Here is a 20,002-nt window from a genome sequence, read left to right as displayed (position 1 = left end):
GTTTACACATTTCCGCAACCATGCTGAGTCAGAGAATACAGAATGCTTGGACAGGAACTGTGGATTATGTAAACCAGACAATTTAATGTTATGGCAGGACAAGGATGTTTAAGTTCATGGCATCTTTTACTGAAGCAGTTTGTTCCCTGATCTGCTGCACTCTGGAGTCTCTCCTGTCGTTAAACTCACCAAGTGAAAAAACAGAAACCATCATGGTAAAGAGCTTTTTGCAGCTGCTTCCAGGACACAATCCTCCAAACGGTTATCCTCCTAATATAACAGCTGATAGAATAACTGCATCAGACCCACAACATTCAGATGTGCAATTGAAAATATAAGTCAAGTTACAACACTGTAATAGGTTTTTAATGGGTCTCACTTATGACATCGTTCACCCCAAAAATGAAATTTTTGTCATTTACCCACCCTCATGTCGAGTCAAACCTGTATGAATTTTTTTATGCGGAACACAAAAGAGGATATTTTAAAGAATATCATGATCCTTTTTTTAAAGAAGTCGCAAGAACTGCTTTTAATATATTTTTGGGTCTTTTAAGCTTTAAAGTGAGTCACTATCAACTGCCTTGTATTGAAAAAGAGGGACCAAAATATTGATTAAATATTCCTTTTGTGTTCTGCGTTAGACAGAAAATCATAAGAGTTTGAACAACATGAAGGTTAGTAAACGCTAAAGAATTGTATTTATATATATATATATATATATCATAGTACAATAGTGACCACAGCAGATAAGCTAAAAAGAAGAACAAAAAAACGCTAAATGTATGATACAAGTAGGTCATTTGACTTGTGTGGTATATTCCACGTCTTTTGAAGCCATAGGATTGTGAGGTGCCGAAAGACATTCATTATTCATAGTCTTTATAAACTGTTATTTTTCACCTCCAGTGAGTTGTTACTTCAAGAACCGCTATGACTGCATAGAGACTGCATAGTGAGTTGAATTCGAGGGTCGGATCAGTCTGAATCATGCATCAGTCGTTCTTTTGAGCCGGTTCTTTTCAATTAACTGGTTAATTCGGTTCACAAATCACAATGAAATCAAAAATTGGATTGATTCGATTGTCTTGTTTAATATGTCTTGATTTATTAGAGGGAACAACAAAGTTACTAGCCAAAACATATGTGGAAGCTTTAACTGTTGTTGGCACTAATCAGTGTTTGGCCACTAATTACTGAGTTAAGCTAATAAACAAGTTTATAGATTATTTTATATATGATTATTTGTGGAGCTCTTTGTAAATATACTTTGCTAGTATTATTTCTTCTATAATTAATTACATTTAATACATGTAACATGGACAGTATAATGTAAAGTGCTAAATAAAATAAATATAATATAATAATATAATATATAAAAATATATTTTTTAATGTCAAAAATTCATATCAGATATTCTTTTTGGGAATGTGTTTTTACAGCTAAAAAAGTAAAATCAGTTCCAGACGATCAACACTGGCTGAAATAAATTCTTAAATACATGGATAAAAATTAAAAATTCTAAAAGCCGGTGTGCACTATATTAATTGTTAATGTAGTGGCAAAAAAAGAATCCATTAGCCTTTACTCTGGCTCTGTAAGAAAGGCTGAGCAGTATAGTAGAGTTGTATGATGGCACTCAGCCAGTGTTCCTCATCAAAGGGCCATTGTCATTCAGAGGTTTATTTTTGGAAAGACAGACGTCTTTTTTTTTTTTACTTTTTCTTTTTTTTTTATCCCCCATCCTTCCACTCACAACCCTTAGTCTGGATAATGCAGAGGAAAATTGGGTGCTTTAAGCTCTGTAGCTCTACAGTAAATGTTCTGAATGATCCTCAAGAGTTGCCTTTTCCAAATTGGGGCTAAACTGTGTCACTCTCTCTGGCTACATTCACATTACGGTTGTCAGTACTGTTGTAGAGTGCCAAATACAGTTATTTTCACAAACATTTCGGTTATTATAAAGACTGACAACAGCATTTTATAACCAAACTGACCAGTTCTCCCAAAATAAAATTTTGTCATATTTTTGTTTCACTATGATGTTGTTACAAACCTATATGACTTACATTCATCCATGGAACACAAGGTGATGTAAAGCACAATGTTACCCCCAAACACCAAAACTTTGATTTCATCTTTTTCCAGACAGTGAAAGGTGACTGAGATTAACATTCTGCAGTGAATACTGACTGCGGTCAGTCAAAACAAAAAACAAAACAAACAAAAAAGCAACCATGAAACCACCATAAAAGTAATTGAAACCATTCCAAGTCTCATGACCAGACATCAAGAAGTCATGTTGCGTGTTCAGTCTCAAGACCAGTTGATTTATTATGGTGACTGGAGTCACTATTCAGTGTCACTATGGCAAATAAACCCTGGGAAGACTTTAAAAAATCATCCTTTGCATTTCATGGAAGAAAGGAAGTCAAATGGGTTTGGAGCCACATAAGGGTAATCATTACAGAATTTGTCATTTTTGAGTGAGCTATCCCTTTAAATAATGTCTTGTCAATTGTGATAAACACTGACTATGTTTTCTCTCTCTGTCTTTTAAAGTGGTATACAGGCCCTCTGCACTGCTTTCCATCCCCTGCTGCCCTCCAATCAGCATTGAAAACACATTTCACTGGCTTGATTACCCAGGGCGCCTGCACAACAACAGAGGCAGGAGGACCTGGAGTCTGCCTTACACACTCCTGCTTAAAAAGGAGGGATGTGTGAGGCTGTCATCAAAGCTCTCTCTCCAGTGGGGCGAGAGGGCTGGGAAAAAAGATTTTGGAACCAAAGGGTTCATTTTAACGTGGTGAGGGGGAGGGCAACATGTCCCATTCTGTGGTGATGGGTTTCAAAATTCCCACTGTGTCTCTCATCCACTGTTAGATCAGACCAGTGGAAGACTTTCAGGTTAAATGCAAAATTCTCTCATCATTTACTCACCCTAATTAAATGTTTATGACTGTCTTCTGATGAAAACAAATAAAGATTTAGAAGAGTATATCAGCTCTGTAGGTCCTTACAATGGAAGTGAATGGTTCAATAATTTGAAGCTCCAAAAAGCACATAAAGGCAACATAAAAGTAATCCATACGACGGTTTAATCAATGTCTTCTGAAGCGATCTAATCGGTTTTGGGTGAACAGACCAAATACTTTCCATTGCCGTCTCTAGGCATGATCACGATCTTAAGCTTCATTACACTTCCAAGTGATTGAGGCATGCATTGAGCGCTAGATGGCGCAAGAAAGTTCAAGCTTAAAATCATGATTACCAAGAAGACTGCTGATGTCATTATTTAGAGTGATTAAGAAGTTGCAGTATATTTTGGCTTGTTCTTCAAAAATTGGGTTAATAATTTCTTTATTTATGATTGCTTCAGACAACATTGGAGTTGTATAGATTAGGCTACTTTCATTATGCCTTTATGGGCTATAGAGCTTCAAAGTTTTGGTCATCATTCACTTTTAAATGGACCTACAGGGCAAAGATATTCTGCAGAAGAAATACAGTCATAGACATCAGGGATGAGTAAATTATGAGAGATTTGTAATTTCTGGGTGAACTATCCCTTTAAGCCTAAGTGACCAAAAAGCATGTCCTCATTGGAATCTTGTTTTAATTTCTGAGGCCTTGTGTGCCACTTTTCTCAGCATCGCAGTCTGAAAATCGCACCTCTATTTTGTAATTATTTTGGCATTGGACCGGCGTGAGGGATGACATTAGAGGAAATGATTACTACCTAGTAGATATGGTGCTCAGAGGAGAGAATATTAATTCCAGGGCAAACACACACATTTTTCCATACAGATTCCTAGATATTATTCTTGAGAAGCTTTTCAGTATTGGTTTTAATGCTATATTTTAATTTTGGGTAAACTAATCCTATAAAGTAGCAGCACTACTTTTTTTTTTTGAGTAGCATTACAGTTACTCCGATGCAGTGGAGGGCCGTACATTAAAAGTCTAGGCCTTCAGTGAAAACTCTCTAATAATATTTGCAATTGAAATGTTTCATCAGGTGCACGGTTATGCTGCGTTCCATTAAAGTTGGTTGAGGGATATTCCTTCTTGATATCTCGACCATAAATGCATTCCATTCCCAGATTTTCAGAACTGCAATGCTACCGTTAGCTTAGCAGCGGTTTGAGATGTCTCATAGCAGAACTAATAAGCAATGCTTCAGCGCTAGCATTTGTGCTTCAGGTGTACCATTATCAAAAGAGATTATAATTTATACACCTGTTTTTGCAGGCATAAATTAATCTGATTGGCTGATGAATCTGATAATTTGACTTTAGTTGCCTATTCATTTGCACTGTTGAGGGATTCTGTGTAAATTCTGAAGGCCTGACGGGGTGGAGCTCAAACTCACTTGCTGCTTCGGCCATGCAATTTGTGAAACAGTTGTCACACTTCGCTTGAAAGCATCAAGGAATATATTCTGACTGGATACACTTTTAGTTTTTGTCTATTTGTTTGTAGATTAATTAAGAGTGGAAAGCGATTAAAAAAGGTGATTGAGAATGAAAGGATGAAAAATATTGATTTATTTGGCATGTTAGGCCAGCAGAGAAGGCTTTGCTGGCCCTGAGATTTCGCCACTGCTCAGAAGTTATCCAAATAGTGTAGCTTTTCCAAAAACACACTTTTTTGTAGCGGTGTCACTTAACAAAGAGCTAAATCCGTATTGTATCATGCACATAGCTTTATAGCCAAACTGGGGCAATAATCAAACTCACTCTCCCAAACTCACTTCACCCTCTGAAGTAGCATTAGGATGTCTGATTTATTTTGCTAAATTGATTCATTTTGGATGGTTCCTTGAACTTGTTCAAATGAACTGTTCCCTGATTTCTTGTGTCTTTTTTGTGGAGAAATATTTAGTTAAATGCTGCTGTTCATCTCTATATTTTTGAGTTACATAAACCGGGAGTTTTCTAGTAGTAAAAGTAGTATTTAGTATAAATGTATCTGCTCACTTTAATACTGACAGATAAATAATTGCAGAATTGTATAATGTCATCTGATAGTTATATATTTTAAAAGATATTTCCCCCTTAAATTGCTTTAATGTAGTTTATGGTAGTAGTTTGTAGTGGAACTAACTACCTTCTTTCAAAGGATTAGCTTGACTATATTTAAAGTTGCACTCAGTAACTTTTTATTCATGTCATCTTGGACGCACGGTGACACCTAGTGGTGAGGATGCAGCATCATTCAAAATCTTACAGATACCATGCTAAAAATTAACCATTCACAATCAGCCATGATTAATTTCATCCAAGCGTGAAAGTGTCCAATAACAAGACGGTTACTGAGATTAAGCGAGTAGTATTCAGCTGGTCATGTGATCCTAAATTGGCAGCCCCCATGAGTCCCATGTAGTACAAAAGGTTTCAAAATTACAATTCATTTCTTACGGAGTAAAACTTTTTATTTTTTTTAATTGGGGAATAATTACTGAGTGCATCTATAAACTGCTTTATAGGGAGAGTTCACACAAAAATGAACATTCTGTCATTATTTACTCACACTATGTTGTTCCCAACCCATACGGTTTTCTTTTATTTCTGTGACAAATCTAAGAATGTCATCGATCTGTGATTTCCATGCAATTTCAATGGATAGTGCCTCACTTTAAAGCTAAAAAGCAACCAAAAATGAAAGTAATCCTTGAAACTTGTGTGTCCTATTCCAAGTCTTCTGAAGTTACACAATCACTTTGTATGATGAACTGATAGAAATGTAAGTTGTTTTTCACTCTCTCAGCAAATCCATAATTGATCAACTCATGTATGCAGAGCTCATTGGTTCTTGCATGTCTCGTGAACAGACCTCATGACATCATGACACCATAACCAGTGAGGTTCAATTATATAGAAATCAGCAACCACGTTATTCTTTAAAATATATACTTGTGTTCCGCTTAAGGGAGAAAGTCAAAAGTTTTGAACAACATGAAGGTGAGTACTGTGAATAATGATTACATTTTAATATTTTGCTGAACTATTCCTTTGCATTATGAGTAGCCTGTATCTTTAGAAGAAACAATTTTAAAATGGCGCCTCCCAGAAACGTTCTCCCAGCTCGAAATTCAATATATGCATTACATATGCAAAGAATGTTTTCTTGACTATCCCAGAGCGCTTTGGGGAAGTTAATCATTTATATGATGTGTTTCTTGTACGTCTGAGCTATGTGTAAACATTTGAGTGCCGTAATTGCAGACTGGGGCTCACATTCCACTTGTCTGGCAAATGAAGTCACAAAAGAAACTCACAAATGTCACTTTCCACACATGGGCTGTGTGAGGAGAGCATGTGTGATTCGTGTTATGATTTATAAGTGTTCTGTGACAGCAGAATGGAGGCCATATCGTGAGATGGAGAGCTCATATCAAACTCCAACCATAGGTCTATACTTATGGCCAGGTGCTTTGCGTTAATCTCTCTCTCTTTCTTTCACTCTTTCTCTCTCTGTCTCTGATCCACTCATCTCTGTCAGCTGCCCTCAATGGAGTTGGTTAAATCGTCCATAACACATAAATGCTCGTTTATAAAAGCTGACAGACATGGCAGTCGTTTACAGAAATTAATTACCTTCCACTGGTGCTTCTTGTGTCAGTCACGCTAGACCAGGCCCAACTACCTACATTAGAGACACCTCAACATGCTGAGAGACAGACAGAGAGAGGGAGACATGAAACAGTTATTTTCCTTGCCAATAGTTTAATTCATGATGGAATTCCAGATTGAAAGCAAAATTTTTTTTTTCTGTTTTTTTTCCGGAAACGCCGTGACTTTCATTAATCTGTGGTTGGTTAATGGAGCCAATGTTCAGATGATGCTCTCATAACTCTCTAATTAAGGACACAGATCAGTTGAGCTTGGTTAGCTTTTAGCTTAATGAATGCAACATGCCAGAATGTGCTACATATCGGCTCTATTAACAGAATAATCATTTATCCATTGCTGCTATTGAAAGATTAAAATGAACTGGTATTTTAATGCAATTTCTCCAGCTCTATACAGCATTGAATAGGGCCTTGTTAATGAAAACTTGTCAGCTGTAATCTCTGGTTTGTGTGATTCTCTGTGAAAGGCCACTCCATCACTTGTTTATTATGGTGTATGGCAAATGGATAAAAAAAGAGAATAGTTTAATATGCACCAGTTTTAAAGTCAACATGAGACCCATTCACAACCCATTTTTTCCTCCATAATGTGGCATATTTCTCAGTGAAACAGGATAGTATTCAAGAATTATTCAGGAAATTGTTCCATGTTTGGATCATGATTGGATCTTTCAACCTGGTTTCATAGAATGAACGTTATTTTATATACATTTTTGAAAACTGACTTTAAGTCTCGCTCTCTATTGCAGTTTCCTGGTAAAATGAACACCAGTGGCACTACAACAAATGTGCATTTTATTAATTGTCACACAAATAACAATTGATCAGTTTTTATGAAGCACGTAATTTCAGAATTGCAAAAACATTGAAATGCTCGTGTAAATTTCATGAGACCAGGCTGGGATAATTAGAAGTGGATTTGATCATTGGGACATGAATGCAAGAATGCATCGTTTGTTGAGGACCACTTCCCTAAAAAACAACCAGCAACCACTTTTGAGGAGGTTTTTTTTTTTTTTACCAGGATGTAGAAACCTCAGTTCAGGTTCACAGTTGAGAGCATCTCACCATCTTCCAGTTGTTACTTCTATTTAAAATAATTTGGAATTTTTGGAGTTAATATCATAACTGTTAAAGTTGTAACTTAACTGGCATTAAATTATTGTGTTCTGTTGTCAAGATTAGAATGGCTAAATACTGTAGCTATTTGGCTATTGGTTAACATTATCCAATAGTTGATAAAGCCGAAGTGATGCCAGCTGAAAAAGAAAGTCAGAGTAAGTCAGTCTATTTTAAATAAAGGTTACAAAGATGTATTTTGAATCATGCATGTTCATGTATGAAGAGAGTAAATGGGATACATTTGATTCCATGTCTACTTTAGTTTTATATTCAGGGTTCAATACAAGTTAAACTCAACAGCTTTTATGCAATTAAACTGTGTTCACTGGGTTCCAGTGAGGCACTAACAATGGAAGTGACTCGGGGGCCAATTTCTTAACAGTTTAATACTCACTTTTTTAAAAGTATAGTCGCATGAGGTAAAAAATATGCGTGTTAACTTGATTTTAGTGCGATACAATGATAAAAAATGGTTGTAAATATATAGCCAATTTTACAACTATGTTGTCATGACGATGTAATTTCAACAAAGCCTAAAACCCTTGAACGACTGTAAACATTACAATTTAAACAACTTTACAGCTCAAATAATACATGAGTTTTAACAGAAGGATTCATTTAAGTGCTTTTATAAAATAATAAGCTTCACATTTCTGCTTTTAAACCCTCCAAACAATAGCCCCATTCACTTCCATTGTAAGTAAGATTTTTTTGCTTTTTTTTAAAGAAAAGAACTTATGAACTTATATTGAACCAGGAATTGCCTATTCCTTTAATTTGCAGCGATAACTGTAAGTAAGCCATTCGTAGACTGATTTCCCCTAAAAGTGTAAACACAGTGGCTCTATTGCAGTTTCAACATTGCTCTGTTTTTTTGTTTGTTTTTTGCATCCCAACCAGCCCAATAAACAGTAGGAAAATTGGCTTAACTAATAGCGGGAGTTAGAGAAAGGGCGACCAATGGCTGAAAGGCGGAGCATTAAGGAAACCTGTTTAAAAGCCATTCTTATGATTGCAATTCTGTAGTGGTTAGGCCTAGTTTATGATTTATGGTCCCGATTATTAAATAATTGTCTGATCACAGTAATTTGATTTAATTGCGATCAATCGAGATGACAACGTTTATTGTGCTCTTCAAATAGAGAACTTTAAAGAGAACTTTAAGCGAATATGTAAATGCCATGAACACATGATTTTTGTGTCTCGTTTTCTGACATTAATGCATTACGTGAGCATTCCAGTTGAACCCTAACCATCTCACTGACCCACACCACGGACCATACCCAGATCACCTCCTAAACAGCACATTAAGTTTAACCGCTTCTGAAGCGCTGTGATGCACTCACTGTCTGTGGAGATTTGTGCTAAAATCCCACAAAAAAAAATTAAACAGGATTTTGATAGTGTAAGCAAAGAGCTCTGGCTTCAGTTCAATTTAACATTTGCATCATGGCAAATATTCTTGGTCACAGCGGGACCATACATGCAGTGTTAAAGACACGCAGTGAGAGAGAGTAGGAGAATCCTGCTTATTCTATTTCTGTGGAGATAATAGAAAGAAAAAACGTATTTCCAAACGCACAGAATCGCAAAGGTTTTCCTTCATGGGTTTAATCAGAGAGCCTTAAAATAGCATATGAAAGTGGAGGAATTATGACAGAAATATTTTCTATTGCCTACTAGAATAGAATAGAATAGAATAGAATAGAATAGAATAGAATAGAATATAGCTAATATAGGGTTTTCTGGATTCCCAAAACAACAGTGTAAATGTAAAATAGACAAAGACTAAACTTGAAGAAAAAGAGAGACCTATTATAAGTATTTGGAAATGTTTTGATATTTAAAAATATTATTATTAATGTAATTTATATTAAGGAAATCATAAATCTCTATTTTTACCTAATGATTCCAAGTTCCAAGAAGCAAACAAACACCTTAAGAAGATTCAATTTCATAATCGTAACAGCCCTACTAGTAGTGAACCCTACTAACTCACTACAGCTTCACTTAATAATGTTTTGTCTGTTTTATTTTTTGTCTCCCTTCTCCACCCAGTTCACCTTTTTCATCCCTCTCTCACCATCCTTCTAAAGCCTCCAAAACTCATCCTTACTTGTGCAATCATCCACACATATACGCTCAAACAGTCATCCCGCCCTCCTCTTCAGGACAGCTACTCAAATGACACACTTAAGGAAACGTAGGATGGAATCAGTCATTTGAAGAGCTGAAAATTGCTCTTCTTGTCGTGGCGCGTGTGTGTCTGGTGTGAATCTGTGACCACTTTTTGCCGGCAGAGGATCTAATAAGTGTGCCGCTGTGCTGTGGGTCGCCCTGTGTGAGATTAGAGGAACTCTATTAAACTTTATGGCTTTGAGTCTAAGCGCAGGGAACAAAGCTGTGTGAAATGAACCTCAACTACCCTGGGACTTAACAAGGCGCTCACGAGTGATAAAACACGCTGGGTTTTTCGTGGGGTAGCCGGTGGTGAACGGTCGATTTCGAGCCCACCAACTTCACTGATATTTCAAAGCATATCACGTTTTCTGGGCCATTTGAGTTCTGCTTTGGGAGAAAATGTAAAATATTGCCAGTGTTATGAGTCTGTTGTTTCAAATGTTTCCATGAAAAGAGCACCTTATAAGCAGAGGCCTGTCCCAAAATATATCATGTGAGAAAAATGGAAAGAAATGGAAGAGCTCATGACTGCACTTAGAAATGTACTCCTCCAAAGTGCGTAGTACCACCCACCCACATGCGTTCCAAGATCAGATTGTATATAGAACTTTGTGGGATCAGATTGTTTTTATACCATTGTTTGCAAACAATAAGCCATAGATAAGAAATGAATATTAATCCTGCCAGACATTGTTGTGATGAATTGTGTCTGTAAGGTCTGATCGCAAATTGATTATGAATGCATGCCGAATGCACTCTATTTATCTGTTTATCTCTTTCTGGTTCTTGCATGCTTTGCCTCTTACATTCTCTCTTTCTCGTCCCCTCCGTCTCCTCCCTCCCCCTCTTAATGATTGATGGGATTGCAGCTTTTATCTCAGGTAAGCTTGTGCTTTTACTTATCTAGCCTGACTGTCACTGGATGAGAAAGGTGTTTGCTAGCACTGTTCAGACAGTAGATTGTCTGGACCGGAGCCAGGTGGGATAAAACCCCTAGGTGGTGAGTACAGTGGCCAATGTGGCTGTACAAAAGTGTGGATACATACGCACTCCGGCCCCTTGGGCTTGCATTTTTGCTGGGCCCAGCGAGTCGTTGGATGGGGCATGGGGTGTCATTACCCTATGACCATACGCTATACGGACACATTTCGCTGTTGTGCACCATCTCCGTGTTTACATCAGCTTTATTCTTTGCTCATGTGGGCCCTCTAGTGACCTGGCCCCCTGGGCACACACCTATAAAACCCATTGGATGATCCGCCTCTGGTGGATTGTTGCCTGGGCATTTTTAAATGGTTGCTAAGGTTTCTGGGTTTTAACATGTTGCTATAGGGGGTTGCTTGGGTGTTTTTGGGTGGTTGTTTACTTGCAAAAGGACCCATCCCAAGTTTCTTTAATATTCTGATCCTTACTAGAGATGCACAGATGTATCTGTAAACTTTTTGCCAATAAAAGCAATAAGCTGCACTATTGGATATCTGACAATTGTTTAAAAATTAAGCACAGATAATCAGGGATGATTATTTCCTATCAGAAGGGGCCTGAAAAAAAGGGTTGGAAAATTAGCCTTCAACTCATGCTGTGTGTAAAAGAAATGTATCTTATATGGAATTACTATGAATTGCATTACAATGACAGGTTTGCAATATGTAAGCTTTGCATTGCAAGAATGTCACGAGATGGAACTGTCACTTAAATGTCTAAAACAATACATTTGATTAATCACCTTTAATTCAGTTAACTTGAGTTAATAATGTGCTTTTTGTGTCAGTGTGTTGTTTGTAACTGAGATCAGTTACTCTGAAGTATGAAAGACGTGTAGACACAAAGGGAATACATTTATTTAAAAAATGTAATTTGAAGTTTTTAACTTCATAATTTAAATACAATTTAGTTTTGGTATTGGCTACATAATCAGAGTTCGGTGTACAAAGACTTTGTATGGGTGCATCCGTTATTCTGGTAAAGGGTTGAGAACACATCACCATACTATGTATGAGTAATTGTAATGTTAAATCTATTCTTAGCAAGTTCCTTGAATAAGCATTTGAAATATGCAAACTGTACACTTGATAGAATAACACATTAGTAATTTCGCGCATCTCCATGTACTGGAAATAAATATATCAACATTAATGTATTCTTAATATACTGATCCATTCCATGACACGCACACTAATGGAGGTCTCTTTCTCCTTTTATGAAAAGCACAAGTCTTTGAATAACACTAGTTATTACATACTTGCCTCCATCCAAGGGACACGATTATCTCATGGTTTTTTCTATGTGCCCACGAATGAGAGCAGCCGACAAGGTCTGTTTTCCCAGCTGTGCTGCAGTCCAGATGAGAGCTTTTTTTTTCCCCATTCTTTTTTGGCTTTCTGAGAATGGTACCCCTGAGTTGCAGGCAGCGTGTGCAGCTCCATTTGCAGGGTTCTTTGTAGACCGTAGCAAGAACAATTACAGACTCATGGCACCGGCTCCGATCCTTAAGCGTGTACTCACGCTAGTCCTGCGTAATCACTACAGAAAAGCCCTGCAACATTAGACAGGGTTTGGAAATAAATAAATAAAAACTCGTAATTTCCATTCCTTTACCCTTCAGAGAAAATGTATCTCCCCTTTAAACGATATATCTAACTATATGGAGCAATATATGAAAGTAACACATGTCAATCAATCTTTTTTATCTAGCAACGAATGTATTGAAGAGGTCATCATCACTCACATTTTCCTTGATCTTTTTAGATTAATGAGTTTATATATGATGTATTATGGGAAAATACTGTAACTTTCAGAACTATAGAAGATAATTTGCATAAATAAATATGTTATTTATACATATATTTTATTTTGGCACAAAGAATGTTACTAACATTATAAATAGATGTCAGGGGAATAAAAGTTTTAATATGACCCATATAAATGTAAATTTCACTCAAAAATAAATATTCTGTAATAATTTAAGGTATTTTTCAGTAAATATATTGATCACCGGTGTGTTATGAGAGAAGCTCGTTCACAGTAGCTTGTATATTCACGCAAAAACAATGAACGTTTCACTGTGAACAAGCTTCTCTCATCCTCTCAAGAACATTCTAAATTCTCCTTTTGGTTACAGTGAAGTCATTTGAGTTTGGGCAAGAGGGTGAGTATATTATTACAGAATTTAAACGTTTGGGAGAACTATTCCTTTAAATGTGCATCCATTATTGTCATACCTGTACTGAAAAGCAATTCCATGGGTTGTTATATTGCTATGCTTACTGCTTTGTCTTTTAGTAGCCATGCACTTTTAGTGTGCTGTGGATTATTTGAAGCCCTTGCACTGGTTCTCATCTCTCTCTCTCTCTCTCTCTCTCTCTCTCTCTCTCTCTCTCTCTCTCTCTCTCTGTGCCTCGGCATTCCAATCATAGTGTTGAGAGTGCTTGACTTATACACCTCTCTACTCCACTCTCTTTTTCTCTCCTCCCACACTGCAGACTTCTGTGAGACCCCATCTTAATGAAAATGTATTGTTGTCTTTCCCATTTGCAGTTTGTTTTTTTGGTCAACACTCTCTAATTCCTTTTGCTTTACTGACGTCTTTGGGCAAAACATATTGCTATACCTCTCGTAATTACCACAGTCAATCTGCAAACACTTAAAATGTGCTTTTTCTTTGGGACTGATTTGTCATGCCCTTAAACTGCCACTCTATATCTGCATGTTAACTTAATAATAAGAATAAAAAAAGCACTGGGAATCTAACGAAGAAAAAAAACCAGCAACTATGTCAAAACAATGATCAAAGTGTGTGTTCAAACAAAAGAAAGAGGCTTGGAAAGAGGGATTGTTTTTTGGAGTGCAATTTTCCTGCAGCAAGTAATTGGCCACTTCTACAATATTGCAGAGGTTGTTCGGGGAAAAAGCATCTGCTCTTTAAACTGTGTGCAGCATTTTATTTTATGGTGCTGCCTGTTTAGATTATTGCCTTAGCCTTATGGGCAAATCTAAATCATGGACATTTTTGCAGTGCACTTATGCATTAGTGTACATGTCAGTGTGTCAGTGTATCAGCCAATGCAAAGCTGTCTGCATGTGTCAGACAAGATCAAAGAAGCATCTTACATTCATTCATGATTTATTTATTGAGGAAAGTGAGGTTTAAAGTACACTGTCTGGAAAAAAAAAGAGAAGAACGAGGATTAAACTGCTTGGAAGTATCTAAAAAAGGCGATCAGATGAAGTTGAGTCTACGGTTGACCAGTAGGGGGCCTCGGCTCCTTGCTGTGCTGCCTCTGTCTCCTCCCCCTAAGTGTGGAGTAGGAGTAAGTTATCTTGTTCTCCACTAGTGAAGCCGTGCAGTGGGTGGCACCTCCCCCAGCAGGACAAACAGAGATAGGATGCTTTGGACTCTCCCCGTGGCTGGGAGTGGTGCAGCCAGCCTTTAGCCCCACCCACCAGGCTGTGGAGTAGGAGGATCTGAGCACTGCCCGACCTGATCCTTTCACTCTTCCCCACAGTGTGGAGCAGTCGGCAGTGCACGCACATACACTCACACACTCTCACACAGCCACACACATTCACTCACACACACTCGCATGCAACAAAGCAAGCAGAGAAGGGAGGCGGTAAAATCAAAGAACATTAGAGACAGAAACAACCTTTTTCCGGAGTTTTCTTTTGGGAGGGGATATTAAAATCAGCCTGGAGTTTGTGCCATTTCCTGTCGACTGCCTACATCACAGCTTTGTGCTTCAGCCAGAGGGGAACAAAGTGAGCAACTGGGATATCTGTCAACCTCCTTTGGGATCTGACGCCGCACTGACTGTCAACGAGTGAAGGAGTATAGCGTGAGAAAAACAAAAGCAAGAGAGAGCAAGCGACAAAGTCAGGGCATGAGCAGAAGACCAGAAGCCGGCTTTCCGGAGAAGTGATTGCTACATTGCCCCCTCCTCTTCCCTTATCTCCCTCCTCCTTCCTCTCTTCTCTCCTGTGCCGTTGCTCCTTGTTTCTTCACGCACACCTCCACTGCTATCCCATCCTTGTCCCTCTGTTATTTCTCCATCATCTCCTCCTCCCTTCCTCCCGAAGACAGCGTGAGACGTGCGCCTGTGGTTGTATCATCCCATTCTCTCTCTGCATCCTCCTTTGGCTCCATTCCTCACACAGATCTAGCCTCCAGCTGTGGAACCGCGAGCAGAAGCTCACTGAGTTATTGGATCCCACACTTGAGTCTCTGTCTCCAGCCACAGCCAGACGGATTCCAGCTACATGGGCAAACGCTTGGAACAGCAACCAATGTACCCCCAGTACACTTACTACTACCCTCACTACCTTCAGACTAAGGTAAGACACCTTGATCGTTTGTTTATCTGGTTGGTTATCACACTTCTTTATGCCCACACCCTTCTGACAGATGTATGACACTCAAACCACATGACTGATAAATAACACGGACCACACTCTGTTGATGGTCAAAACAGGAGGATGCGTTAAGCCTTATTTATACTATGGAAGAACCCAAACTTTTGTCTCTTGGATGAACTAAAGCACCCTGGTTGAACGAAGGCAGCGTTTACACTACATGTAGCATCATTTAAAAATTAGTTTGTTAATGACACAGAAGTAATGATAATAATGCAGGTCTTTCTCTCTGTGAATTGCTGCTTTTACTGCTGTAATGCTTCTTTGCCTTATTAAACTTGTCAACAGAGCACCTTCCACTTTTGACATCACATTTAAATGGCACATATGATTAGTTTTATCCAATCATAAATGCTCTTCGACTAGCCGAGTTCTCCTAGGTCAATAATTTCAGAGATGTGCGCGAACAGAAGAAATCTCACCTAATGAACACCTTGGCAGAACAAAAACATCACTACATTTCATCGTTGTTAGTAGGCGAACTAAGCGAGGTCTGTTTGCACAGTAAGTATAAATCAGCCTTAAGTGTAACTCACGTACACACTTACACAAAAACTCATGATGCTAAGATTCTATGCTCACAGCCGTATAGCCTGTGGTGGAGGGACTTGAATAATTGCATCCTCTCTCTAAGCCCCTTACACCACCCGGACATGGAAAATTGATTACCATGTGCTGATCGATAGTGCTGAGATGCTATCGGGGGTCACTGGTGATCTTGGCCTCCCTCTGTGATTCATGAATGTTTTTATGTGACATGCCCCATAAATGCTAAGGTGTACTTCTGTTTTTTTCAGCGTGCCATTCTGTCTCATGCATGGCCAAGCGATCAGCCTTTCAAAGTACTGTATACTTTTTTGACCTGTGAGCCCATATGGACATGTTCGATGCTTGCGCACTAAAGCCGCTTTATGATACTGTTGTAGCAGAGTCAATAGCAGGGGAATGCACCAATGATGCGCAAAGACTGAAAGCGTTCAGCCCAGTTTTTCTAAACACGCGAACAGCCCATGCTTTGCACTTTGCACATGCGCCTGTCCGCATTTACTATGTTGATGACTAATGATTTGTGTCATGTGCACTATGTGCAAGACATACATGCACATGGTAAACCGTAGGATACATTGGCATTAGGAGACCGGCACTTGTGTTACCGATTCAAGTGAATGAAAGTGCGAGAGGGTTATGATTGGATCAGAGCAAAAAATGGCTGTTAAAACAAAAGATGTGAATAAACAAGTCAAGATGCATCTTCCGGATCAAGTTGCATGGAGAAATTATGATGTGTAAATGACTAATCGGAAGAAATCGAGCTAGAAAAAAATTCTCTTTACTGGAAGTGTTTTTTGGAAAGGTTACTTGCACTACATTAGCCAAATATGCAAGCATTCCAAAAAGACACATGATAAACGGCAGTGGCCAAATCAATCTCCTTCAGAAACGTTTTTATGACTTTTCTTCCCTCCTTCGTCTCCTGCATTTAACTCCTAGATTTTTGTGAGTACTTGGTTAATTTCAACATTCAAAATCTGCTAGAAACTACTTGATTAAAACCATTCATAACTACTCTATACTGTACCTGATACTAGCAACATGCATGATATTACACCCAGAGCACACACAAGCATGCACACACACTTCCCACCCATCTTGCTACCTTCAAGGTCAAGTCAAATTGGATCTATCCACTTCCACTGTCTAATGAGCTTTTCAGAGTGTCTCAAAGGGATTGGGGGCTTGTCCCGAAAATCATGTTTTTGTCCTTCTCTCTCGTCACAAACAAAAATCCTCACAACAACAATAACTCATGTTCCTAAAGAGCTTCTGTCAAATATGCATATTTATTCATATTCAAAGAACGTAATCAAATATTCAAGATTTGAGTGGTCAATATCTAAAAGTTGAAGAATCGACCATTGGAAAACACATATTGATCAGTCACTATTCTGAATATTGGGGAGGACGTGTCCACCTTAATGTCTAAGGTGGCTACGGCCTAAAATATTAAAAGGGTTATGTTCAGCCTTTTTATAGCATGTTTGGTGATCTTTACCAAAGTGGAACATTATGGGTAAATAGTCAAATGGGCCAGTCTGGGAATAATTATTGACCTGCAGATTATTAAAGAGATGGAGGAGGTTTCTTGGCACTGGCACTAGAGTTTCGGATTTCAAATGTTTGGCCTAGTCTGTGAAGGATGGGGACCTCATGCGAGAGTGTGTGGATGCGGGTCAGCGTGAGTACGAGTGCGAGTGTGTGTGTGTGTGTGTGTGTGTGTGTGTGTGTGTGTGTGTGTGTGTGTGCGTGTGCGTGTGCGTGTGTGATTGGTGATGTAAATGGCCTGTTATTAATCTTGATTCCAGTGTGCTCTCTGAGTGGAGGGAAATCAATCATGAGGGGGAAGAGGGGCAGCTGACACCCAATCACTGCCTCTCTCTCTCTCTCTCTCTCTCTCTCTCTCTCTCTCTCTCTGCCCCAATAATGCTGTGTGCTCAATCAGAGGCAAATATTAAGCAGGGGAAATTATGATGCTATAGTAAGCTGTTAATGTCGAGATTCACCAATTCTGCTACATGATATAAAGACCTTGGTATCAACTTATGTCAATTGTGTATTTTTGTTGAAGTAGGTTCAAAAGAAAATGAAATGTGAATTGAAATGCCTCCATTATATTATAATGTGGGTCGTGGGTATCATTGTACATGAAATTAGGTGCAAATGATATCAGGCCTTTCAGCAATATATTGTTGTACGAAGTGGCTTCTTTTTTCAAGTTGTGGTTTAAATATCTGCCCTGTACTATTAATGTCAGATTTGCTTTTTTACCATTATAAAATTACTGGTATTGCTAAATTTGGGTGGTCTCAAGGATTGTTTTGTGTATGCTCAGGTCACTGGAAAACACTGCGTGTTTTTGTTTTGATTTTGCAGGAAAGTGAACAGTTGGCATATTCTAACAATTTGAGCATATTATTTGTTATATGTTATTTATTAAACTGGAAGCCCTCGAGTGTGGCATCAGTAAGCATTTTAAAAGCCCAGAGTGTCCACAAATGTATGCATATATCTCTACAGTACCTTAGCACGCCACCCCTCCTCCATACACAAGCTGCATGTTTCAGCTAAACATGGGCAGAAATGTAAACGTGTAAGAGTGCGTGGGCTAAGATATCCTTGACAGCAGTCATACACCAGTGGGATATAAAATAGAATTTAAGGGAGTTAATTCCCCCCTGGTATTGTGTCAACAGAGGCCAGTGGGGCTCTTTCTTCCATTCAATCAGTGCAAGAAGTCAGAGCTCTACAGTGTGTGTGCATTGATGTTTCAAAAGGAGGGAGTGGGAGAGCACTCAAATTTAGAATAGTGAGGTTGTGTATGCAGACATATAACTTGTCTATCTATCTGTTTATTGATTTGTCTATCTATCTGTCTCTCTGTCTGTCTATCTGAATTCAGAGCAGTGAGATTGTGTATGCCAGCGAATGTGTGTCTGGTGTTCGGTTACATTCGGTGGGGTCAGCTTTTTGTACAGCAGAAATAACATCCAGTCGGCCTTTAAACCTCTCCTCTCAGTGGGAGTACACACTAACTGCCTGCTGTAGGGTGACATGTGGCTTGCTAGTGACATTCCCGCTGCATTATGGGAACAGTTCATATATATTTGGCTCATTATATTTCTGCTGCTTTCAATGTCATTTAGGATTATTACACTGTGATATTTACCCCGCTTATGGATAATTAGCAGACTGATGCTTCATATTCCTCTAGTAGCTTTTTTTTTACTACAACTCTAAAATGCTCTCATCTTCCCTCCTCCAAACAACCTCCATCTCAATAATTAAACACACTAATGGACGAGCAATTTACAGGTATCAACAACAGTTTGATTTAAATCCAACGCTGGCATTAAGAAGATGACAAAATAGATTAATATCCACAAAACACAGCAATTCCTCCCACAGATGACTCATTGTGATAAATTGAGTAATTTAGGTCCAAATAATGGCTCATCTTTTGCATAATTGTCTGGTTGTTAAAACATGCGATTTTCAGTGCGTCAGATATTATTGGAACACAAAGCAAGATATCCTGAACACTCGACCCGTGCAGCGTGCTCCCTCTGAGAATAGAACAACATTACTTGTAATAGCATTGCATGATATTAGGCTATAATACTGTTTCTAAAAAATGTAATATTTGGTGAGGTTGTTTGCGATCTAATGCTTTTTTTTCCATTCATGAATTTTGCTACAGACGTTATGCTGGAGGCAAGCCATAATGAGATATGTAGAAACTTGAACTTACGAGAGTGCAGGCTTTGTATGTGTGTGTGAATTATACATGTGAACCCTTCCGTCGGGAAAGCCTGTACAATTCCTGCTGTAAGTGTGTTTCTGTAAGCGTCGAGCTGGGGATGTCGGATTTGCAGAGCGTACTAAATTACGCTTGTCTGTGTCTGTGTGTAATTTGTCTGTTAGCATTTGAATTCGGGTCTAGACCAGAAACATCTTTTGTTTGAAAAAACAAAACGAACATTTTGAGATGTTCAACAGCTAATTCTATCTATCTGTCTGTCTGTCTAGATAACTAGATCCATCCATACATACACATTTTTTATTTAATGTTTAATATCACTAATAGAAGAGTGAAAT

At 38.4% G+C, this 20,002-nt stretch overlaps 1 protein-coding gene across 2 annotated transcripts in view; it reads left to right on the top strand.

Moving 5' to 3' along the window:
- The first annotated feature begins 14,100 nt into the window (after nucleotides 1-14,100).
- Nucleotides 14,101-20,002, top strand: part of LOC127657711 (RNA-binding motif, single-stranded-interacting protein 3-like) — a 189,590-nt gene continuing 183,688 nt past the window's right edge. Inside the window, exon 1 of one of the 2 annotated variants that reach the window (XM_052146554.1) lies at nucleotides 14,101-15,271. In XM_052146554.1, the coding sequence (XP_052002514.1) occupies nucleotides 15,197-15,271 (75 nt within the window). In that variant the 5' untranslated portion in view covers nucleotides 14,101-15,196. The remainder of the gene's footprint in view (nucleotides 15,272-20,002) is intronic. The other variant, XM_052146553.1, reaches the window with a different exon arrangement.

This window comes from Xyrauchen texanus, chromosome 17 (genome assembly GCF_025860055.1).
Source record: "Xyrauchen texanus isolate HMW12.3.18 chromosome 17, RBS_HiC_50CHRs, whole genome shotgun sequence".
NCBI classification, from domain to species: domain Eukaryota; kingdom Metazoa; phylum Chordata; class Actinopteri; order Cypriniformes; family Catostomidae; genus Xyrauchen; species Xyrauchen texanus.
This window is presented reverse-complemented; position numbering and strand designations above follow the sequence as displayed.